The sequence below is a fragment of the Tamandua tetradactyla genome, chromosome 5 (genome assembly GCF_023851605.1).
Source record: "Tamandua tetradactyla isolate mTamTet1 chromosome 5, mTamTet1.pri, whole genome shotgun sequence".
NCBI lineage: Eukaryota > Metazoa > Chordata > Mammalia > Pilosa > Myrmecophagidae > Tamandua > Tamandua tetradactyla.
The window spans coordinates 97,341,541-97,365,832 of record NC_135331.1 but is presented as its reverse complement, the minus strand read 5'-3'; the positions used below and the strand labels follow the sequence as shown (position 1 = coordinate 97,365,832).

General features: G+C 48.5%; 1 protein-coding gene across 7 annotated transcripts in view; it reads right to left on the bottom strand.

Annotated features, from left to right (window-relative positions):
- DAAM2 (dishevelled associated activator of morphogenesis 2) overlaps positions 1 to 24,292 on the bottom strand; it is a 146,488-nt gene that overhangs the window by 37,027 nt on the left and 85,169 nt on the right. For 5 of the 7 annotated variants that reach the window (XM_077161708.1, XM_077161710.1, XM_077161712.1 and 2 more), the window contains 14 exons: positions 22,973 to 23,047; positions 22,387 to 22,481; positions 19,336 to 19,669; positions 18,157 to 18,267; positions 16,732 to 16,835; positions 15,322 to 15,388; positions 14,128 to 14,245; positions 12,031 to 12,169; positions 9,071 to 9,129; positions 8,745 to 8,929; positions 7,848 to 8,147; positions 3,625 to 3,732; positions 1,193 to 1,216; positions 45 to 151 (listed from right to left, as the gene is read on the bottom strand). In XM_077161708.1, coding sequence (XP_077017823.1) covers positions 45 to 151; positions 1,193 to 1,216; positions 3,625 to 3,732; positions 7,848 to 8,147; positions 8,745 to 8,929; positions 9,071 to 9,129; positions 12,031 to 12,169; positions 14,128 to 14,245; positions 15,322 to 15,388; positions 16,732 to 16,835; positions 18,157 to 18,267; positions 19,336 to 19,669; positions 22,387 to 22,481; positions 22,973 to 23,047 — 1,826 coding nt within the window. The remainder of the gene's footprint in view (positions 1 to 44; positions 152 to 1,192; positions 1,217 to 3,624; positions 3,733 to 7,847; positions 8,148 to 8,744; positions 8,930 to 9,070; positions 9,130 to 12,030; positions 12,170 to 14,127; positions 14,246 to 15,321; positions 15,389 to 16,731; positions 16,836 to 18,156; positions 18,268 to 19,335; positions 19,670 to 22,386; positions 22,482 to 22,972; positions 23,048 to 24,292) is intronic. The other 2 variants (XM_077161713.1, XM_077161714.1) reach the window with 2 other exon arrangements.

Sequence of the window (24,292 nt, the reverse complement as noted above, 5' to 3'; positions counted from 1 at the left end):
GGAACTTATCATGGGGCAAGGCTGCAGAGGCAGGGCGAGCCTACTTGGAGAGAAGGATGATGCAGTTCTGGGCCCTCCGGCCATCAATGACTGACAGCTCTTTGACTTTGCGGGAAGCCAGGTAGATGTCCTCAGTGGAGCCCAACTCTTTCTGCAACCAATAAGCCAAGTGGAAAGGTTGAGGTGTCTGTTTGCCCTGGTCTTCTTTTGGTGTCCCCCACCCACCACGAACCCCCCCGCCCTGCCCAGGAACTTGGGAATCTCCTGGTGAGACAAAAAGAGAAAGAGGGAGAGGAAAAGACAGGAGACAGAGCTAAGAGGGTGGCTAACTGACCCTAACAGGAATTCTCTGTGACCTTACCCAGGGTTAGGATGAGATGGGGGGCACTGGGGAACCCCACCTTTTAGAGATGATCCTTTCTAGAGAATCTAGAATCTAGGGAAGAGTATGTTCTGATAGGGAGGGTGACTGATCCCTGTGGCTCTGGGTAATGTGCTATCATCTACAGCTTCCCCCTCAGAATCAACCCCTATTCCCATTGCCCACCGACCAAGCTTCCCCAAGCTTATTATGAGATGTTGCCTCCAAGCACCATCTTGGACTCCTGAGCACTTCAGGGCAGAGTCCAACATGCCCCAAGGAAGGGACCTCCACAACTTCAGTGGTGGGGAAACTGAGGCAGAACTCCATACAGAATTCTCTTCTCTGGGGTTTTATCAGGTAGATCCCCCAAGAACTCAGGAACGCCCCCTCTTCTCTTGGACCCCTGGTGAGGTAGGCAGAGGGTGGGTTCCTATGCTGGAAGGTCCCTCCAAGCACACGATGCATGTTGTGCAAGTCCAGGAGCCACCACACACATCATTACCCTTGTGATGGTGCTCCTGGGATTGTGCAGTACTCAGCCTTACAGGGAAGCCTTGCCTTGGGCCTAGTGGATGCAACAATATACCTAGAAGTTTTCTCCTCCCTCCAGTAGACATTTTCCTCCATCACTGGGAAGGATCTGCAGGCAATAACTCCCTCTCTAACATTTCTTCTCTATTTTGGGAGCCCTCCCCCATGATGCCCTGGAAGAATGGTTAAGAAGGCAGTAGATGGAACCGAAAGCCCACTCTTTAGGGTACTGAATGGGGCAGCAGCCCAGGAAAGCAGTTAAAAGTTGGGATGTCCAGAGCCCCAAGAGTGACTCACCTGCTGAGGATTAGTTATCAGCTCCTAGGCAGGTAGCAGCCACAGCCAACAGAGAATTAAACATGCACAATGTTAGCTGCGGAGTTCAGGGACCCAGGAACAGCAGGACAGATAGGGAATCCCTCAGCATCCATCTTGTCCACCCATCCCACTGAGCCCCCCATGCTGGAGACAGGGTCTGGGATGTTGCACTGAAAGAGACTACCCCTGGCAGGCATGCACTCAGAAAGAAGCCAAACAATGTGAACAATAGGCAGCTCTTCCTGTCCTGCCCTGTGCAAGGGTCACTATTCCCTGGCCACAGCAGATCAGGCCCTGAGCCCCCCCTCCCCCAGGTCTGGCTGCCTGCTCTTCCCCCTCCTCTGCTGGGAATCTGCTGAGAAGATAGAGGATATCTTCTTCAACCATGAGTGAGTTCATCTTTCCAAACAAGGGAAGAGACACAAATGATACGAAACTTGTGTTCACTGAGGCAGAGAAAAGCAAGCGTCTCTGGCTTTTGTTTCTTGTCCTTTGCCTCTGACTGAAAGGGAGTGGAGAAGGGGTAGAATCAACGTCCCTATCCTTCCATCTTCAAGGGGGGCCAGGAAGCTGAACCCCACCTATGCCTTCTCTTTCTGACACTAGTGAGCTGAAGTCACCAACTCAGGGCCTGCAGAGGGCACAGGAGGAAGACATGGCTCACAGACCACCCACTCACCCCCAACCCTCCCCAGGGTCCCAGGACAGAGTGAGATAACAAGGATCTGAAAATCCAGACCCAGAGACCAGGTAATCCACTGAACAACAGCGTCTGGGTAAGCCTAGCCCCAAAACAGGAGGCTGGACTAAGTGGGCTCAGAGAAGTGAGAGGGGACAGAACAGGGGGCTTTCAGTCTCAGATCTTCTCAGTTCATCAAAATGGGAGGCCCCAGATTCAATTTGCTCTAAACTTCATAATCCCTTTTTCCCCACTGGCCCCAAGGTCCTGGAGACTGGGTGGGCAGGGCTAGAGTCCTGACCTGGAGAAAGACTCTCCAACTAGGTGGAAGGAAGTGACTGGCTCTGAGGGGTGGGCCATGCCTGATATGCCCTTTGTGCACACTCCCTCTGTCACCAGCCCAGCCCTGCACTCCTGGAGCCTGATTCACGGGAGCAGCAAAAGCCCAGAAGCACTCCACTCAGCCCCAGCTGCTACCTGTGGCCGCACCGACCTGCTGTGGGTACGGGGCTAAAAAAATGTTTCCTGGAATTGGGGACAGAGTATCAGATGCCTTGGGTCCCCACACTTCAAATATATAAACAAGTCTCCATTTTTTCAGAATCCTAAGACAGGGCCAGAGCCCAGTCTCCACGTGGCCTGTCTCCTAGGAGCGGTAGGATGTTCCCTCAGTCCTGTCTGCTCTTGGTCATCAGGGAACCACACCACAGCATCCAGGTGTACCCCAGGAGGACACACACCCCTTTCATTCATCGATGCCAGTGCATGTACCCAAGCCTGGAACCCTAGGCTGAGCAGAGAAGACAAAGAAGAAAATAATACGACCCAGAGAGGAAACAGCCACTCTGAGGCAGGTCAGAGAGAAGGCCAGTACCCCGGGGCCTCTAGGCTGGTCATGCTCAAATTGGACTTAGAGGAAAAGCTTTGGGTGTTCTGGTTACAATGCATATTCCTGGGCCCCATTTCCCCAGAAGCACTCTCAGTGGAGGACGAGATCCGACAATCCCCTATTTTGGCAATCTCACAGATCCTTAGACAGTTGGAGACCCTGCTCCTGATGCCCTGCCTGCTGCCACCGACCCCTCTCCCCACCTCCTCTGAGGCTGGAAGACGGGACTTGCTGGCCAGATCTCTGCTCTTAGGGCCTACGAAGCAAAGCCCACAGCCCAGGCTTAACCCCTTGAAGTGACTTGGAGTGGCGACTCCTTCTAGGAACCTAAACATCCTCTGCTCAGCCGACTCATGGGAGTGTTGGGAGATGAGTACTGTGAAGAAAGTGGCTTAAAAAGTTGTTAGGCCTTCTAGGGCAGGCCACGGTGGCTCAGCAGCCAGAGATCTTGCCTGCCATGCTGGAGACCCGGGTTTGATTCCCAGAGCCTGCCTATGCAAAAAAAAAATGTTATAAGGTCTTCTAGATAAAGTCTCGAAATTCCAAGGCCAAAGAAAGGGCAGGGGTCAACAGTGACCAGGCTCTGCAACAACCCCCATGCTCCAGGACAAAAGAGAAATGAACAAAATGCTACTTTGTTACTTGACATGCAAATGCAAACTGGAATACAACAGGATGTCCACCCCCAGGCCCTGGACTGCACACCTAATTCATATCTCTGTCTTGAGCAAGAAACATGAGGAGTGGAGGGGCTGAGGTTTACATTCAAGAAGTGTGTGTGTCAAGACAGGAAAAGAGGGTAGCATAAGTCCCCAGAAAGGCCCGAGGGGAGTGGGGTCTTACCTGATGCCTCTGATAGGCTGAAAACATTTTTTCAAAATCTTCTAGGTCCAGAATCCGAAATATCTGCATGTCATCAATTTCATTCCATACAGTGCCAGGAACACGCTCCTAAGATTCAGGCAGGGAGAAGACCCGACAGTGACCCAACTCCTCCGGAGGCGGCGGGAGGGGGGCTGCCAAACGCCTCCCTAGCCCCGTCTGCGCCCCGGCTGCATAGGCTACAATGGCCCAACCTTTAGATATCCAGAAGGGAGTTGATTCCTCCCTTCCCTCAGACCTCCACCCCGCTTCAATATTTCCTCCAGGGTGAAGGCCAGAGACAATCTCCTTCTCCTCCCTTTTACGTGGGTGGATATCCCAGAAATCAATGGGAGAGAAGGAACGAGGGACAGGCAAGTATGAAAGGGGGGTGAACTGCACTCTTTTGGAACAAACAAACAAACTGCTCTCCGGGCACAGGGCCCACTCCCCCAAAGGATGGATCACTGGAAGGAATGGTGCCTACACATATTTGGGATACTCATGGCAGACTGTATTTCTGTTATCTGAGATCACCGTTTCCTCTCCCAAGGGTGTTCCTCCCACTCTCCCAGATTCCCAGAACGTGGGCAAACACCAAAGGCCAGGACCTCCCGACTCCTGCAGTAATGCAGCTCAGACCTGCAAGGCTTTGCCACAATCTCACACTGGTCAGGCCCATGAAGCTCCTGTGTCCTCTATGGTTGGATGGGCCCTGGGCTTTACTTTCTGAGCTGCTCAGCCCAGGCACTGCTCCGTCTCCGTGTAGGAGACTCAGACCGAATGTCACTCCGGGGATCTGGGAGGAGCTGAGAGTCCCAGTAGACTTGCAACATCCCGATAATGGCTCAGAGGCTCCTCACCTCATCCAGAGCTTTGCTATCCTTCAAGACAGAATCTCCTGGCCCTTCCCTGCATGGAGGGCAGCCAGGGAACCTTCTTAACGCTCCTCCTCCTTCTCCTCCTCCTCTGGACGTCCCTCCCTCACAGAGCTTGGGGAGAGAAACATACCTTACACTCACTTTTATTTTCTTAAACTCTGGAAAGGGGAGCCTAGGCCAGAGTGGGGGTGGGGACATTCCTGTGGCCTTCCGAAGGCCAGGGACCCTCTGATGGAATGCCGGGCCGGGAAGCTCGGAGCAGCAAGGGATGCAGGCAACTGGCCAAACCCAACACAGACGCATTCTTTTCATGGCAGAAATAACCACTGTGTGTGTCTTTGTGTACACACACACAGGAGCAAGTGTGGGGTAGGGGAAGGGGGTTGGGGAGGGGGGCCAGGCTCCTGGAAAGGGGTACATGGAGGCAGAGCAGATGGAATCAGAGAGGGCCAAAGCTGTGAGGGGTGCTGAGTGACCCAGAGCCTGCTTTGCAAGGAAACTTCCAACTCATTCACCATCTAAATCCAAGCCTGGGTGGGGTGGGGTGAGAAAGCCCCCAGGGGGAAAGCTCCCCAGTACTCTTTATCCTCAGCAGAGCCGGGACAAGAAGGAAGGGGCTGGGGTGAGAAAGATGGATGATCAGCACTGGGAAGAATTTGACAAGCCAACAGAGTTAGCATCCAGATTTTCCTTCACTTCTTCCCCAGAGTCCTCATAGATGCCAGAGGGAAACAAGGCCCTTTGTGGAGATATAACTGAGGCCTGGAGCCAGAGAGAGGTACATCTGTCCTACTGTTCTGCACACTCCAACATTCACCAAGTCACCTTGACATGCCCACCCTGGATAATAATTTTCGAATTTAATTTTTGCATCACTCTGGGAGAGACCTCATCACTTCCAGCACAGATTCTTGGGACTTCTTCCCCTCTACAGACATCCTTGTATGCCAGGATATAAGGCCAGACAGACCTCACTCCGTTGGACTCCCACCCCACCACTATGTGGGCACATGGAGTGATGCTACTTGTTTCCCATTTCCCATTGTGATGGTCAGATTCATGTGTCAACCTGGCCAGGTGATAGTGCCCAGTTGTCTGGTCAAGCAAGCACTGGCCTATCTGTTATTGCGAGGACATTTCATGGACTTAAATCATGAGTACGTTGGCTGCATCCATGGCTGACTACATCTGCAGTCAGCTAAGGGGAGTGTCTTCTGCAATGAACAAAACTTAATCTAATCACAAGGAGGCTTTTAAGGAGGATTCCGAGGAGACAATCACTCTTCCTACTTCAGCCAGCCAGCCTCTCCTGAAAGTTTGTTGAGGATCTTCAATGGGGATGCCAGCTTGCAGCCTGCCCTACAGATTTGGGACTCTTACATCTCACATCCCCAGGGTTGCATGAAACACTTTATAAATCTCATATTTACAGATATCTCCTGTTGGTTCTGTTTCTCTAGGGTTCTAGAGAACCCTAATTAATAGACACATAAAAGGAAGCTGAGTCTCAATGATTCTCACCTTGCTGCACTGTGATGCAAGGATTAAATGAAATAACATAGTTAAGGCACACTGTGGTGAAACCAATAATAATTAATTTAATACTATCACTAAGGCTTTCTAAGTGTCAGTCCTTCTTCCAAGTACTTTACATGTATTAAGTTGATTAAACCTCAAGTCAGTCCAATGGGATGGATATTATTAGCATCCTCACTTTACAGATCAGGAATCTGAAGCCCTAAATAATCTGCCTGGTCATACAGTAAAAAGTTTAGGACTGGAAGAATAAGTTCTCAAGTATTATTTCATGCCCTTCCACCCACCCCTGCCAAGAAATATCCACAACCCCCCTCAAATGCTCCCCCACTGCCTATTCCATCAAACCAACACTTTCCAGTCTAGTAGTGAAACTGTGGCTTGTGCTGGGTCCCTGGGGAATTTATATAGGCCACATTATTACTGGACCCTACAGAAAATCTATTAAGCACAAATTTTCATACTGTGAAATGTTACCAAAAAAAATCTGTTACCTTGTCTGTCTCTAATTATTGGTATGCTTAATCAATGTTCCACACAGTTTTTAAACCTTAAATTGTGAGCACAGGAGCAAAATATTATTTCTGATCCTGAACATCTCAGCACAGCCTGTGGGCTCTGATTCTACAGAGCCATGCACCTGCTCATATGCAGCAGGCCTTGCTTACTGTCCTTGTGACTATGTACAGGACAGTCTCCACAACTCATCATCTGGCTTCAAAATGCTACAGTCAGACTGGAAATGTAAGAAGCCCAGGAGACTATGGATGACTATATCCATGCCTTATCTTACTCACCCAAGGTGGTAGGCATCTTAGAGATCATCTTGAAGATGAGCAAAATGAGGTACAGACAAAAAGAGTGAGTGATTTGTGCAGCTCACAGAGTGGGTTAGGGCCAAACATGGTTTGGATAGAGATTAGAACCTCCCCCTGAACCCATCCCCAAGGTTACCACCATTAATTTACTTGAACATGCTTCCTAACTTGCTAGATCCTAAACTCTTAAGGGCAATGTTATGTCTCACCTGTTATAATTACTCATCACAGTAAGGGCTTTACAAAAAGCAGACCTCCCTCAGACTGTAGGCTAGCTGGTCCTGCTGTTAGGAAAAGGAGCCCAATAAAGAGTTGACCCCCTATTTTATTAGCAATCTTGAGTCTCTTCCACTTGAGTCTCCATTTGAGCTCCTTTCAAGTCAAACACAATGTAGTTAGGTTAGGAATTTCCCAAAAGTTAGTCCAACAGGCCCATATAAGAAGGTCAGCGAAATGACTGCATCTTGATATCAAACTTTTCATTGCCAGGGCTTCAGCACCCCTGCCTTGCTACCCCTGACATGGCCTCCTCACTTCTGAATTCTGCACACATTGCCTTGGTCCTTACCATCTCTGGATCTTAGCCCAAGCTCTTTACCATACATTTTCCACTCTCTAACCCCCCATCAACCTTGTCCTAGAAGGTCTAGGATTGATTGCTAGCTTCATCCCCTTCTCTGATGTCTAGATTATACTACTGACCCAGAGAACACAGATTCCACTGGTAGATAGCTTTGCCAATGGTCTCACAAGTGAGAATTCCCACTTCCTTCCAGTGGTGTTGTTCTCCCCAAAGGGGAGTGAGCTGCCTTGCATCAGCCACCTCATTCTTGGACTTCACTGTGTCTATCCTTACCCACCAAAGAAAGAGCCCAGGTGGATGTCTGCAAACAATGGACAGTCAATTCATGGGGATGAGTGCCGCTGGCTGTAGGAGAATGGACTCTCAGACTCCTTCCCAGTTGCTCACCTCATTCAGCTTGACCCAGTTGAAGGACTTCAGTGGGTGGGAAGGCTGGGGCACATGCTTCTTCCTGAGTGGGGTATTGCTGCTAGGGAAGGGGTCTGGAGGGAGAGGCAGGCCCATGCTGAAGCAAGGAGGGGCACCTGGGGGAGTGGGAGGTCCACTGGGTGGAAGGGGTGGTGGTGGCGGAGGGGGGCAGCAGGGGAAGGGTAAAGGCGGAGGGATTGGAGGCAGGTCATTGGATGTCATCAAGGAAGATGAGGTGAGTGGGCCTCCGGGGGGAGGTGGGGTAGATACAGGGCCTCTCTGTGGAAAGACAGAAAATTCAAAAGGGCAAAACCATTAGCAATGATGCCCTTCAGATCCCTCACCACTATTCTTTGCTTACTCTTTTCTCCTTCTATACTAGATTCCAAATCCTGCTGTCACCTCCCACACATATTTAGTCCCCCCACTTTCTCTGCAACCCAACCTCCAATATACATACAGACACAACTACAAATACACACAACACTGGACAATTGGTCACAGCTATCACAACGTAATAGCAGGGCTGATACATACAGTTGTGTAAGTTGCTGACTGCACAAGGGCATCCAGCTGAGAGAGGGAGGGGGAGCCAAAATCCCACCTGTGCTCTGCTTTCCAAGGTGTGCATCCTGGAACAGTGTCACCCAGAGCAAGGCACGTTACTTTTCTAATTAATACAAAGGTGCCATCTAGGCAAGTGGTGGGCACTGTCAGCCCTTACAGCCTCGAGGGTCCCCTCTATGCCGGCCTGAGATCCCCTTCTCTCTCCTACCTCACCCTAAAACCTTTTGCCCCTCCCATACCTGCTATCTCTGCCCTGAAGCCCAGGGTCTCAGCTCAACTGTGTGAAAGGGAGAAATCTTGCCTACATACTGAGATTTCATTGAGTTGAGCCACCAGCTCTGCCACTTGGCCCCGAGCCTGGCGCAACTCCTGGGACTCTCGGGCCAGCTTGTCCTTCATCTTGTTCAGTGTCCGCATCATCTCCTCTTTCTCCAGCGTCTTGGTTTCACATTCTCGCTCCTTCCTCTCTAGCCGACTCACCAGCTCCATGTGTTCTGGGATGGAGGTGGGAGAGGAGAGAGGACAGGAAGAGAGAATATGTAGGAGTCCCCCTCCATAGGAGGAGATGGGGCCCTTAGGCTGGATGGGGAGGAGGGCAGATGGAGCATGCAGTAGGTTTAGGCAGATCCCCTTACCCTTTCGGAACTTCTCAGCCTGGTCTCGCCACTGTTTCACTTCATTCTCATTAATGAGCCTAGCGGGTAGGGGGAGAGGGGCAATGTGATTGTTAGCTGACCACCCTTCAGCTTCCCATTAGACCTGTCACCTCCTCATTCCCTATGGTGGTACCTGATCTCCAATGCATCCAGCCCAACCTAGAACACTAGGATTTTCACTGCACAACAGTCTCTCCATGTTTTCGTTGCTGCCCGGTTCTCAAACATGTCTCTCTGTGAACCCTGAGAGCTGAAAGGACCCTTAGGTCCAATCCCTTGGTGATAACAGTTGAAGCTACTGAGGCACCAAGACCAGAGACGGGCACACTGGCTAATTAATGGTAGAACTAGGACTAAGTTCCAGATTTCCCTTAGGTGTATAATGACTTATACCCCTTTGTAAAAGCAGATTTTTGCATCTGAAAGAGATCAAAATATGGGTCCTACCATGCTTCAGGCTTCCAACAGGGTGTTAAAATTAAGCTTGTACTTAGACATCGAGGTATGAGAGGTGAAATCCCACAGTGAGACCCCAACAAATATTTCCTTTGTAAATTTTAAAATACTTAAGAGCTAGATTCCAGAACATTTGCCCTCCTTAACCAGATCAAGATTTTAAAAAGGGGATGGAAAATAAAGAGGGGGGATATTTTAAAAAGAGAATTCTTTGGAGAGATTCATTCATCTCCAGAGGATACTGCCTCAGAGGCCACAGTTGCAGTGAAGGGGCCTGTTTGGGCCCACCTGGAGAGTTCTGGTCCATTTCACTGACATTTGGAGGAAGGCGTGGTGGACTGTGATCTGACTTGAGACCAGGCAAATCCAGAGGGCAAGGAAAGATTAACCAGGAGAGCACTTCTGTGCTCCCAGGCTTTGTTGGGAGAAGAGATTGCATGAGGATTTCCCACAGACCAGACATAAGGCTGGTGGAGGAACTGGGCTGAAGATACTGTGAGTCTTGCCCAAGAGCTCCACCTGGAAGAAAACTGGAGACATCAACAGTATAAGCCTGTGTGCAATGGACTGGCAGTGAACCAGGGACTGACTGGAAGGATGGAAGCACCCAGTCAGTCAATTGTACAAAGAAAAACAACCCCTATAGTAGAATTCTCGCCTGCCATTTGGGAGACCCAAGTTCAATTCCTGGCCCATGCACTTCCCAAAACAAAACAAAGAAACCAACAAAAACAAACAAACAAAACATGCAACAAATGGTGCTACAATAATGGGATACTCACATGGAAAAAGAACGAAATGTGATCCCACCATATAGCATTAAAAAAAAATAAAACCCATAAACCTGCATAGCCAGTGACCTGAGTTTTATGGGGTGGGTCACCCAGCACAGAACCTCTGTGGCACTCAAGAACACAATCACATGTCTTTTCCCATGTGCCAAATCCAGCAAGCATGTACCTGTTAGCGAAGTAACTGTCCAAATAAGACCTTTTTGCTGTCCCTCACTTCAACTTATCGCCCCCATCCCTCTTCTGAAGGGGCCAGAAACTGGTTAAATAGTGGGAAGGGGGAGAGAGGTAGAAGGGGTTAGAGGAGAAACAGAGAAAAGAAGCCAACCAGAGCATAACCTCCCCTCCCCACTCATCCCACTGTAGCCTCCAAGCCTCAGCTCAGGGAGGAGAGAGATTCAGGGTTAAATCAAATCTAGATTGTTGATATGCATCTGGGAGTAGTCCTTTAGTTATGGATTTGAGATTGTGTTGGTGGCTTAAAGTGACCTTAAGACTTCCATTACCTAAGGCAGACCAAAAACTTCACTGGGCCTGAGGAATTTTCATCTTTTGGCAGAGGAAAAACTTCCCCACTAAAGAGTGTAAAAAATTAGTGGGAAACAAAAATAAACTGAGCTTTGATTTCTTTACTAGTTGCACTTGTCCAACATACCAGCTAGGATTTTAACTAAATCAAAAGCAGTTATTTGTGATAATGAGAACAGTACCGTGAATAGTGAAAACTTGATTTCTATTTGGCTTTGGAATGCAATATAATGAATCATTTAGAACCAACTTATCTCCTTAGGGGGAGCTGGCTCAGGTTCATAGTGCAAGTTACATAAAAGTCTAAAATCAAAGGTTAATGTGTTAACGTAAGTTCTGACTATTAATTGATGTGCATTAAAATGTTTCTCTGTGTTCCCCTCTACTCAAGGTCAGAAGGTCTTAGGCTGTCCAGACGCCTCGTTGTCAAATGGTCAAGGGTTAGTGGTCAGCTTTCTGTAAAGGACCAGAGAGTAAATGTTTTAGGCTTTGCAGACCACACACAGTCTCTGTTGCAAATTCTTGTTTGTTTCTTTTTATCAGCCCTTAAAAAAGGTAAAAAACATTCTTAGTTTATGGGTTGTACAAAAACAAGCTAGCGAGGGCGGGCCACGGTGGCTCAGCAGGCAGAGATCTTGCCTCCAGAGACCTGGGTTCGATTCCTGGTGCCTGCCCATCCTTCCCCCCCCAAAAAAGAAAAGAAAACAAAAACAAGCTAGTGGCTCAGATTTAGCCCACAGGGCATGGTTTACTGACCCCTGCTTTTTGTTAATGCATTTAAATCCCCCCCTGCATCCAATGCACGCCGTGGAATCACTGAGAACCTGTAAACCTGTGCTGTCCAATATGGTAGTCGCTAGCTACATGTCACATGGCTGTTTACACGTAAACTCATTAAAATGAAATACAGTTAAAAATCCAGTCCCTCGGCTGCACAAGCCGTGTGCCAAGGGCTCAGTAGCCCTGTGTGGTTAGTGGCTGCCACACTGGGCAGCATAGATGTGGAACAATGCCATTATCTCAGAGAGCTCTATTGGACAGCGCTGCTCAAGATCCATTGAGGGTGTCTGGTTTCAGAGAGAAAGCTGGAGCTTTACTGGTCAGACCTAAAGGAGAAGAGACACGGGGAAGGAAGCGGCAGGGTGAAGGCTGGCCGCGGCTCACATGTTGACGATGTTCTTGACATTGAAGTTGTCCAGTGGAGCCAGGTCAGGGTCCACGCCCCGCTCATCCTGGAGGACGATCTGCTGGAGGATACGGTCTAGAAGCTGCCACTGCTGGATGTAGCCGCCATTCCACTTGTCTGCGGGATGACAGGCATTTATCTGTCCTGACCCCTGGGATTCCCTGGAGCCCCACCCTAAAGTCACTGCCCGGGCCCCTGGTGCTGGGCTGTGCCCTTCCCTGCCCTTGGCAAGCTCCCAGTCTGATGGGGGAGACCATGCAGCTGCCAGTAATGGAGATTCACAAATCTAGCCGCCTCTCGAGGATCTGAGTACACTGTGTCAGCCCTCTCAATGCATTTCCCCACTCCCCAGAATGTTTCCGGGCTGCCTTTTCTCCCCATACGGACCCTCGGGATTCTGTGTTCTGGGAATGCAAACTGCTTTCTACATTATGTAAGAAAAAAAAAAAAAGGAAAAAAAGGTACTTTTAGAAGAGTAAGTCTGCTCTAAAATATTATATGCTGAATAATGAAGTCCCTAAGGAAATAAAAAAAGATTTTAGGATTATCTGGGCTATTACTCTACAGTGGAGGATGAATGGAAAATAATTGCAGGTATGGACTGAAAGGGAGTCAGACTGGGTTAGAGTAATGATTAATGGAGTCCAAAAAGATCTCTTGGTAGAGGTGACCTTGAACTACGAAGGCAAAGGTGTCATGTGTTGGGTCTGATCCCAAAGGGCCCCACTCCTGTCCCCCTTCAGTCATAGCCTGGCAGGTCGTGGGCTTCATTTCCACCTGACAGCCATGTGCTCTCATTCCTTGGTCTGTATGCCAAGCACATCATCTCAACTGACCATGGAAATCTTAACAACAAAGTCAAACCGGAATGACTAAAAGATGGAAGGTCACGTGGGGCAAAATAGAGGCACCTAATCACAGTGCCCCAGAGAACACCAGACACAGAAAATGCTGAGAGCTAAAGAAATCAGACTTCCCAGGCACCGGGAGGTCCTCCATGAAGACCATCTGGGTTTTGGAGAAGAACTGACAGCTTCCTGGTCTAGGTCACTGTATCTATTCTCCTTTCACCGTTCCATCTCACACAGGTATTGCAAAGTGGCAATGTTTCCCTATTTGCCTTTCAGCCAGAGAAAAAAGAGGGGAAAGCCAGGTCACTGGCTTGCAGAAAGAGAACACGCTTCATCTGGATCTTTGATCCCAAAGAAATGAAAACTTCTTCAAGGCTGAAAAAGAACTCTCTCAGCCATTCACTGTAAATAGAGAAAATAACACACACCCTATAAGTCATTATGAGGTTTAGGAACGAGGTGGTAAGGGACCTTGCATCATGCCTGGCCCAGAGCTGGCATTCAATAAATTGCAGTTATTGACACCTTCATCATAATTACCAACCCCACAATCATCACCATTAAAGAGAGTCTTTTCAGGTTGATCATTAACCATGGATCCAATATCCTATTTTGTGATGAGCTTAAATACCAAATGGCGCCATTAAAGCTCATGTATTTGGGGTGGTTATTAGTCATTATCTACAATGTATTCCATTGCAGCATACACTTGGATCTTAAGAACATAGCCATCTGGTTTTATAAATGCTGATATTTGTTCTCCGTAGAGAGAAGCAATGGGTAAGGGAGTTAGGTGGTGAGTCAGCAAGGACTCGATGGAAGAATTGATAAAACCCTAAAAGTGGCATGCTCAATCCATACCTGAGTTGCTCCCCCAAGCACAAAACTTCTTTTTTGGAATTCCCCAAAAGGACCAATTACTTCCCTGCCATGAGCAGAGAGCGAGAGCTTTTGATTTTGAAAACACAAGACTAAGTAAGCACTGTTTGTTAGACTTGGAAGTTGGAGTTGCTCAGAGCCACCTCCCCAGCTCCTCTCCTGGGGGACAGTGGAAGCTGCTCTATTTCTCTGATGCCAAAGAGGGAGGGAAGAGCAGAGGCTTGCCTCCTGTGGCCTCCTGAGGGGGTATGCAGGTGTGCAGAGGCTGCTATGGGCAGGCTTACCAGCCCTGGCATGTCCTGCAGCCTTGATTGGCCGAGGGAAGGGGCAAATGCAGATACTTACAGGGCATCTGCAGGCAGTGGTAGAGCACAGAGAGCAAGCAGGGGTAGGCCTCTGTGTGCTTGAGCTTCTTGAGGATGAGCTCGAACATCTGGGAAGCACTCTTGGTGTCAATGTGGACCTGGATGAGTAGATGGGGGTGGGGGACAGTGAATGGGGAGCAAGGGAGGCAGTAGAAGGAAAGGACAGGAGAGAGAAGACCCAGTTCCATCCACTGAGTCCCATCTCCCAGGAGAGCATTCCTTCTCCTTCCTGCCTCTGGCCCAAGCGTAACAAGAGAGCGACAGAGAAAAGGAAAAAGGAGATGTTAATTACATAAATCAGGGTTTCTCACCTCAGCACTACTGGCATTCAGGACTGGATAATTCTGTCATGAGGGGCCGTCCTGTGCATTGTAGGATGTTTAACAGCAGCCCCGGCCTCTACCCACCAGATGCCAGTAGCATTCCCACCAGATACACCAGTTGTGACGACTAAAAATGTCTCCATACATTACCAAAGGTCCCATGGGGGACAAACTCATCCCTGGTTGAGAACTCCTGATCCAGACCAAGGGAAAGAAGCAGGGGCATAGACGGTTCAAAGCGGTATGCAGCACAGGTAGAGAGATACTTTATACAAGGCCCAGAAAGCTGGGTTCAAATCCCAGATCTACTCTCTAGCTGTCTGATAACAGGCAAGCTTCTTGCCTTTTCTAAACTCCAGGCCTTTTGTGAGGATAATGGGATAGTGCTTGGCGACTATGAAGCACTACTCTGAAGTGGATTTTATTTGGATGAGGATGTTATAATACAATTTTAGGCAGCAGGGCTGTGTGCTTTCCGTTTCTAAGGTTAAAATAAAAATACAGTTTGGCTTGCTGAGCATGGACTGGTGAGCCATGGGGAGAGGTGAATCAGGATATTTCTGGAAGGCAGGGATAAGTAGGCCCAGGAGAAGCATTTGAGGCTGATCATGTACAAGCACTGGCTCCTTCTCCTTTGGAGCTGTGGTCTCCATTCCTTGGGGAGAGGATGTGGAGGCCACAGAAGCCCACCAGTTGAGCCTGCCAGAGTTCCTGAAGCAGGGCTTGGCCATGGCACTGAGCAGGTGAACCAGTCAGCACCCGACCCATCCACCCACCATAGCACAGGGTCTTGGAGGCCCCGTGGGCCCCTGGAACATGCTGCAATCACCCCACCCCGTCAGGCTTCTCACCATGTCAAACCTCCTGGCCAGCTCCAGGTCATCCTCATTCCGGACCATCTCAAAGAAGTCCAAATGCCTAGAGAGTATGAGGGGATGGAGAGAATGGACATTACAGCCAGGACAGTACATCCTGGTGGAGGGTGATGGCTCCTTCAAGCCCCAGTGGTCAACTCTGAAAGCTTCTTTCAGGTAAGGGGGCCCCTTCTTCTCAAGTCCAGCCTTGCCTAGCAGGGCACGCTACAGAGGTCCATTTCCAAATGGACTTAGAGGTAAGCACTTCACTCCTTCTGGGAAAGACACACTGATGGGGAAAATGACTGAGGAGGGGCTAGAGGACCAAGGAGGAAGAGAAGGCAATGGGGGTGGATAATGCACATAGCCTCTTCACCTCATCACCCCTGCCCCCAGCTCCATCAAGACAAAACCAGAAAGAAGCTACCTGTTTTTAGGCTAATGCTCTTCTCCTTTATGGAATCCCATGCTCCTCCCTCAGAAGGCCATCCAAGCTCCCATCAACTTTACTAGGCTTTGTCAACCTTACCACTATGGACATTTTAGGCTGGATAATTCTCTGGTTGTGGGCAGATGCCTTGTGCATTGTAGAATATTTACCAGCATCCCTAGCCTCTACCCACTAGATGCCAGTCACAGCTAGCCCCTTCCAGCTGAGGCAACCCAAAATGCCTCCAGATATTGCCACATGTCTCCTGAGGGCTAAAATCCACCCCCCCTCCCCAGTTGAGAACCACTGTCCCGCATGTATCATTTCCAGTGTTTTCACTCTGTTCCCATGTCATCCTTCAAAGCTAATCTCTCTCATTTTTTGCCTCTATCCACCCACTCCACCCCAAAAGGATCCATCTTCTCTCCCTTAAGACTACTATAATCAAATAGCCTGTACTAACAGATAGAACCAGAAGGGGTTCCGTAGTAATGCCAAGGAATTTACTTGTGCCCTTTAATCAACAAAGGCTTTTACAGTTTGCATTTTGGGTGGGACATTTCTTTGTTGCAAGAATTCATTCAGCATTCTTGCCCGCCAATGACCAATAGTGTTCCCCACCAGCCATTTCCCCAGTGGGGAAACCAAAGAATACCCCCCCTTCCTCACACACGTACACATATTTCAAAATGCCCCCTAGGGGGCAGTACTGCCAGGTTGAAGACTATGGCATTCACCTTTCGCATCAGAGATGAGACAAGCAGGTCAGCAAAGAGGACAGGCAGGGGCACAGGTAAAAAGTGGGATAAGGTGTAGGGAGAGCTATCCACCTCCTCCCACTCAGAGTTGATTCCAATCTATGCCAGAGTATGGCAGGTAGTCTCCAGTGGGAGAGGCAAACTCAAGGAAGTCCTGACGATCCCAAACCAAAGCACTGCCGAGAGATTTGCTATGGGGGTGGGGGGCTTGGGCCACACCTGTCCAGGATGGCATTCTCGTGTTGCCGGAGTTTGTCAATGACAGGCTGTATTCCCAGCATCAGAAACTCGTACCGTAGATGTAGGCGGAACTCCAGATTGTCCTAGGGATCACCAAGGGAGGACCAGGCTCATTGATTGGATTTCCACAAGAGTCCCAGTAGACTTTTTACACCTCCCTGCCTGCCTCCCCCAACAATTACCCCACAACACCTCTTGCAGCAAACTTACAGGGAGCTGCTTAAAGCCCCAAAGCTTAAAGAATGGGAGGAGACATCCTTTGACCTTCTTATATCTCTTAAGAAGGCCTGCTCCTCAGCTCCTTTTAATTCTCCAGCATCACTTCCTTCAATGCCCTTACTAGTTTTCTCTCAGCTTTGGCATCAAGGAGCAGTATTGCATGATGACAAAGAGCAGAAGCTTTGGAATCAGACAGATCTTGTTTCAAATCCTTGCTCTGCCATTTCCTAGTTTTTTACCCAGGGAAAGCTTTAGTTTCTTCAACTGTAAAATGGGGATAAAATTATTTACCTACAAGGATGATAGCCATAAAAATTATCTGGTATGGCATGGTTACCAAATAATCAGAACAGATGCCTTCCATAAATAGAAGGTACTGGCAAAGGTAACATTGACATCTCGGGGACAGGCAATTCCCCCACCCCACTTTAGCCAACCCAGTCTTATCAGACTGGAAGAAAAAGTAAAGATCTTTAAATTACCCCTTTTATCCTTCAACAGTTGACCTTGATTAGGGTATCTGATTGCCTTAGAATATGGGACATTCCCCTGTTCTTCAAGTTCTTTTAATATCACTATTTCAATGGACTGAGGATGCCATTCTCAGCTCCCAGAAGCCACACCTCCTGACAGAGGATGCTAGAAGATCATGACCAGAAACGGAACAGCTGAGCTCCAGGAAGAAGGACTAACATTTGCCTTCGTCCTATACGTGATCCCCCACCACCCTGAGCCACCATCAGCCGGCCAAGCTGGGGGCTTGTCTACTCTCTTTGTCCATCAAGCAATGCCTGATGTTACATATACAGGAAACTTCCTGTGAGGGCTCCCAGGTTTAGGTAAAACCCAGAAGGATTTGGAGGAAGTAAAATCAGAATTAGTTCTCACCACATCTTTCAAGAGCCAAAAAGCTAAGCTGTGGGTTACATGCAATCCAGGTCTGGCTGACACTGTATTGCTCTCTATGACAACAAGGTGGATGACACACTATTCTCTTTCTTAATCCCAAATGAAGGAGGTAAGAAGTTATAACAATAATTTGAAGACACTGATGGTAGTGGCAGTCACACCAAGAAGATGCTTCAGTCCCTTCCCTGTGTCACCTCTCCATGAGGCACTCACGCACTTTATCCAGCCTAGGTCCAGGGAGTCAGGGGGGAAAAGGACAAGGAGGAGGCACCTCACCTCTCCAGCTCCAGCGTTGAGGACAGCATTGATAAAGGACATGATGGCTGTTTTCAGGTTCACTTCATCCCGGTATTGGCCCAAACTTCGATCTAGTTCATTTAACAGCGTCTGAGGGGAAAGGCAGGACAGATAAAGAGAGAAGGGCTCAGGATCCCACAAGTCCAGCCTCTGTGCAGTGACTCCTGCCATTTCAATGACCTAAATGCCCCGTCCATTCTCTCTGTCCAACCACGTCTATCAACATATCTTAGATCTCCTCCCCCAGTCCCTGAAAGCTTACTACTGCCAAAAAAAAAAAATTTTTTTTTTTTTGTCTCTTCAGACCCCAGCCTTGGTACTGTCTTATTTCCTCTCCATTCAGCTTTTGAGGGTTTGGTTTATACGGCTGGGCAGAGCTGGAGTGGGGCTTTATAATTGTCTTCCAGTTGTTTATGGCTCATGTGTATTCTCTGCTCAGCTCTTTGTGCAGACACTGCCTTTACCCCTCTTGCATCTTTTGCAAAGGGTCAGGACCACTTTCAGCACAAGTGTATGTGCTCAAAAATGTTGGATAACAGAATAAACAATTAGCCTGTACTAGAGGGTAAACCACAGAACTTGGAATGACAGCTCACATCTATTGGTACTTGCTATATACCAGACACTGTGCTAAGACACTTTATATTTGTTATCCATCCCACTGATATTTTTCAGAGGCAGGTCAGGGAGAAGACAAGAGACTACTAGCATGGTCTGAGCTCCCAGGATTAGTCCTTGGAACTACTCCACGGGAGATACCAACCCAGGCACATGGCTTTAATCTTGACCCCAGCCACTGCACTCTGCTCACAATTTTTAACTGAGACCCTAAAAGGGCCTAGGCAAGGAGCGGGGCTCAGAGATGCAGAAGGCACAAAAATGAAGCAGACCAACATTCCAACTTCAAGTAGCTCACGGTCGGTCTAGTGAGGGAGACAAGCTTGACCCAGACAAATCCTTTAAGAGGGTTCTAGGTCATAAGGCCCCTCATGTCTTTTCATATAAACCCGCTGGGTCCCACCTCTCTGCCAGATATCTGCTAAGAACCCTCACGTGGTCCATATTACTTCCCTTCTTCCTCCACCACCATTTTCTGCTACAGGGACTCCCTAGTCCATCAGCCCCAGCGTGCGAGGTGTTCGCTGCCAGGCCCCCCACCTGGAAGCGCGTCCGCTCAGCTGCGTACACCTGGTAGTGCAGCATGGCCTGCAGCACCTTCCTGTGGCCGCCCGGCACGAGGCACACAGCGCCCAGGATCTCGAGCACGGCCACCTTGGTCTTGCTGTTCTCTGTGCGGAGACTCTGTGCGATGGTGCTGATGGCTTCGGGCTGGGCCAGCACATGCGCCCGGCCCTGGGAGTTGTTCATCAGTGCCTTGATGCAGCCGATGAGGGAGGTGTGGATGCGGCTCTCACAGGTGGCGTGGTCCATACTCCGGAGGAAATTCAGGAGGCAGGTCAAGCCTTCCATCTCGATGAAGCGAGTCACAAACCTACCATGGCCAAAATCGTTAGCAGAAAAGGCATTGAGTTTGCATAGGAATCCACATACAATTTTGGGAAGCTAATCCATTACCTATACATCGCCACACACCTGTGCCTCACTTTGTATGAAGTCTCACTTATGGCTTGGTTCATTCATTAAGTTTTTCTAAAGCACTGAAATCCTATTACACCCACAGATGACTCACATCTCATCTGCATTTTAAATCCTTGTAATTTGCATATCATTGACTGTCAATTGAATAGCTTTGATAGTCTGTATGTGAAAGGGGATGATGATAATTACTATGCTGTTAAACCGAAATCCACCTCCAGGAATTCTAAAGACTCATCTCCATTAAGAACGGGAATTAGGAGAATTACAGTCTGATAGCAAGGAGGACTTTCAGACAGTGGGACACTGGAGTCACTAGAGTCAAGGGCCCAAGGCTGCGGAATCTACCCTTTAGTGGATCCTTAGGGAAACAGCTAGATAGTTTCTTTACTGTCAACAGAAAAGCAGAAAACACTAAAAACCATGTAATGCAGGGGTTCTTAACCTGAAGTCTGTTCCCCTTCAGAGTCTATGGATGGAATTTAGGGGTACATGACTTGGATGGGAAAAGAAAATTACATTCTTATATTTGCTAACTTCTAATTGAAATTTAGCGCTTCCTTCACTGACAAATATAGGCCATAAATGGCAATGGTATTAGCAGAACCTGTGACTTTCACAGCAAAAGAAATCACAGCTATTTTCACATTAAATTACAGTAGTTGCAGAAATGTCAAAATATCATTTACACTCATCAGTACTTCAAAATTATGGTGGTTATCATACCTGCTGCTAGCTTTGCTATTTAAAGCACAAAGAAGCACAACTGTTGCTATCTTACACAATTTTAACCGTATTTCAATTCAATTGGTTTATTTTTAAATCCTATCTATTTCATTTTATTATTTTAAAACATTATTATGATAAGCAGCTCAGGTGTCACTCAGGTACCAAAGACATTCGTGGCACAAACAGACAAAAGGTGGAATCCTTGATTTAGTAGAATGCTGGCTAATGACCTAGGGAAATGGTCACAAATGGAGTTGAAGGCGCCACTATATTTAAAAATCCACCATGATCCCAACTGCAATCGTGCTTATTTCTATATTGTAAAACTATGCCCAGAAAAACAGAAGGATACACTCAAGTTATTAAGAATAGATTTTTTTCTTTTACTTTCTTCTATTATATGCTTTTCTGTATTTCACAAAATTTCCACAATTACTATGTATAACTTTTGTAATCAGAATTTTATAAAAGGAAAGAAAAATAAATTAAGGTAGGAGGCGAACCTGGCAACCTCAAGAGTGTGTGTGCAGGTGAGTGCCTTGGTCAGAGAACCATGTGCAAATATGTTGGTGTGACACACCCTGTGACCCTGCTCACCCCTGGTATATCATAGTGCTGGAGGAAACATGAAAGCAGAGGCTGTGGAAACACCCCTCCATTTTCTACTTCAACCTTTTCCTGAATCCCCTTCTATGCCAGACTCCCACTCCTACCAGAGGATGAAAGGAGGACAGGATGTGCCTGTTTCTCTAGAGGCTGTTTCGAGGCTCCTGAGGCAGAGGGCTCAGTCCAGACAACACACACATGTACGCACACAGGCACACACGTACACACGTGACAAGCTGGTGGATTGCTGGTAAATGTTCAACAACTGGCTCTCGGGGAAAAATAAAAGCCCTGATTGTAGTATCTGCTGATTTCCATGCTATCATACTCCCTGCATAGCCAATTTCAAGCTACCAATGTGACACTGGTGAACGTGGAGTTGAGACAAGATGTGCAGAGGCACACCATTATACAGAATTTCCACAAGGCAGACACAGTGGGTTACATCAATGCAAGAGCACAGATTATAGCAAAATGTAGTAAACTAATTAAGGCAGGATATATTTTGAATATTTATTACTTTTGTGCTTTATACAATTTATTTAACTGTAAGTTTGCGTAATTTAATTCTCAATCACAACGATATTTAACAAGTGGCTTGCATAATTCCTAAAAATTGACCAGTGGGCTCTCGCCTGCTGGTATAAGTCTGTTCCAGCACACCTCTGGGCCCACCCGGACACAAGGAGAGGCCCTGTGGCTCCTGAGTCTTCTCTGGTCCCCAGTAAGGTCTGAGAAGAGGGGTGTTCTTTGTTGGCCTTTTTAGGATGGCCATCCTCTCTTCCTTGCCTTAGACCAGACTGCGTGGCTTCCCCTCAAGATGGTGAAATCTCTTCCATAGACAGCTTGTGTCCCCCTAGTGGGTGGCTGACTTTACCAGCCGCGCCTGCCTCTCTCCTGGCTGCGACCCTCAGCCCGCCCTCCTCCTTCGCAGGGATCGCTTCCTCTTTCTCCCACATCGTGTCTGCCCTGCCACCCTCCTGGTCTACCCTCCCCCCCCAAGGAAAACGAATACCTGCCTTCGATTTCCCTTCCAGCAGCTCTTCAGGACCTGGGCGTACCCCATTTTCCTGCGTAAGTCCCCACTCCCCCCGGGCACGCCCATTCCGCCAGCCCTCCGGCTCCCTCTGACCGCCAGCAGCAGTGGGTGCCGGGAGGTGATGGGGACGAAATGAACTCTAGGGCCGAGGGGACCGGGCTGGGAGCAAGCCCTGCGAGAAGCTTCTCAAAGTGGGTGAAGGGAGCAGAGGAAGCGAGGGCAGGGGAGACAGTGGTCACCTCAGGGGCTGCGTCCGGAGAGCCGTCTTCAGGCCTTCCACGGCTTGGTGCCTCATCTCCATCTCCTCCTCGTCAAGGGAACACAGACTCTGCATCTGGGGGCCCAGCAGGGAGGAGGGGGTGGAGGTCACCCCGGGCTCCCCATCTCCCAGCTCTCCTGGATCCCCCAGCCCAGGTGGGACCCACCCTCGCTGCAAGCAGGATGAGGCCCCAGGGAGTAGTTTATCTAGACACACTGAGTGATCTCGTGGAAGAGTGTCAGACTCTGAGAAGACCCAGGTTCTGCAACTGGACTTCAGCTTCTTCATCTGTAAAATGGGAGCATTATTGGCCCAGACTGTTTCCCAAGCCCCTGTGATGTCCGAATGGGTTAATTACTGTTGAAGTGGATGTGAGACTCTAACATCCTACAGAAGGGGATGAGACCATGGAGGACAAGATCTCGGGGATAACTGGGAAGCGACTGAGCTCCAGTGAGCAGGGCAGGAGGTGCAGGAAGGGATGAGAAGTGGGAGGGGACCATGTTTCAAGGTCACTCTGCCCTCAGCCTCTCCGGGTGGGGCAGGGCAGGGGAGGGGCCGCTCACCGCAGCCATGGAGTTGATGCGGTCAATGTAGTAGTCAGGCCAGCTCGTGGCCAGCTTGTTGGGATCCTCCTGCTCCTGGAACAAGAAGTTCATTAGGAACCAACAGGCCACACAGGCCCACGGCTTACGGCCCAGAGCTTCATCCGGTGTTACGGAGATAATGATTCCCAGCCATCCACCCCGCCGCCCCCGGACATGGTGACGTCAGGGAGGTTACCAGGCTCCCATCTCTTCCTCGCTAAACTGGGGATAATGAAATCAGAGACAATAACAATGACATTGGAAGAAACTATGCGGGCATATATGCACTTTCAGTGAGCACTGGGTACGATTAAAAATATAGATCTTCTTTTCCCTCACACTGTCTTTGTTCTGTATATTCAATTTGTTTTGTATATTTAATAAAATACAATTTTGTGTCCATTGAATCTAATAAAACTATAGATTCAAAATATTTTGTATGAGCAGAGCATCTAACACAGAAGGAGTGGGGTCAGAGTGGTCTGAGCAGACTGGGCTGCATTATTTATTTACTTTTTTCTGCATGGGCAAGCACCAGGAAATGAACCTGGATCTCCGGCATGGCAGGTGAGAACTCTGCCACTGAACCATTGCCTGCCCTATTTTCTAAGATTAAGAGGTGTCACTCAAGCTAAAACAGGTGGGGAGGGTATTCTAGACAAAGGAAGTGTCATGCTGGAAGGCAGCAGGGTATGAAAGTTTGTGGGGAGAGTACACACAATTTGGTTTGGAAGGTAGTGAGATATGTCTTCACATTTTAATAAAGATTTTACTGTAGCTGTACAGAGATTAATTTAAAAGAATACCATAATAATCAATTCAGAAAGTGAAGACTCATGAGAGAAGAGTATTTCCGGAATTTCCCTACCCTCCTCCTTCGTGCTTCCTTATTTCCTTCCTTCCTTTTATGACTTGAGTTTTAAGGTCTGTTTTTCTAAAAATGAGATTCCTTTTGCTGGCATAGTATGCTGTAGGTGCCTAATAAATGTGCACAGAGTATAGCAGACAATGGCTTAGAATCTGTGCAGCCCATGTACCTTGTCACAAGCAGTAAGATTCCACAACTTTTCTGGGTTCTAGCGATGGCGCAGCCAGCTGCCATACAGGTTGTGAGGCCGCTGACTCTGTGGGCCTCCCTGGCTTCAATTGTGGAATAAAGGACTAGATATTATTGTTCCTCAGGCCCCTCCCAAATCTAAAAGGGTGTACGATTCTAGTCCTCCAATGCTGAAAGGAGCATGGAGCTCTAGATGGGTCAAATGTCCTGACCAGGAAGAGGAGGAGAAGAGCTGGGAATGA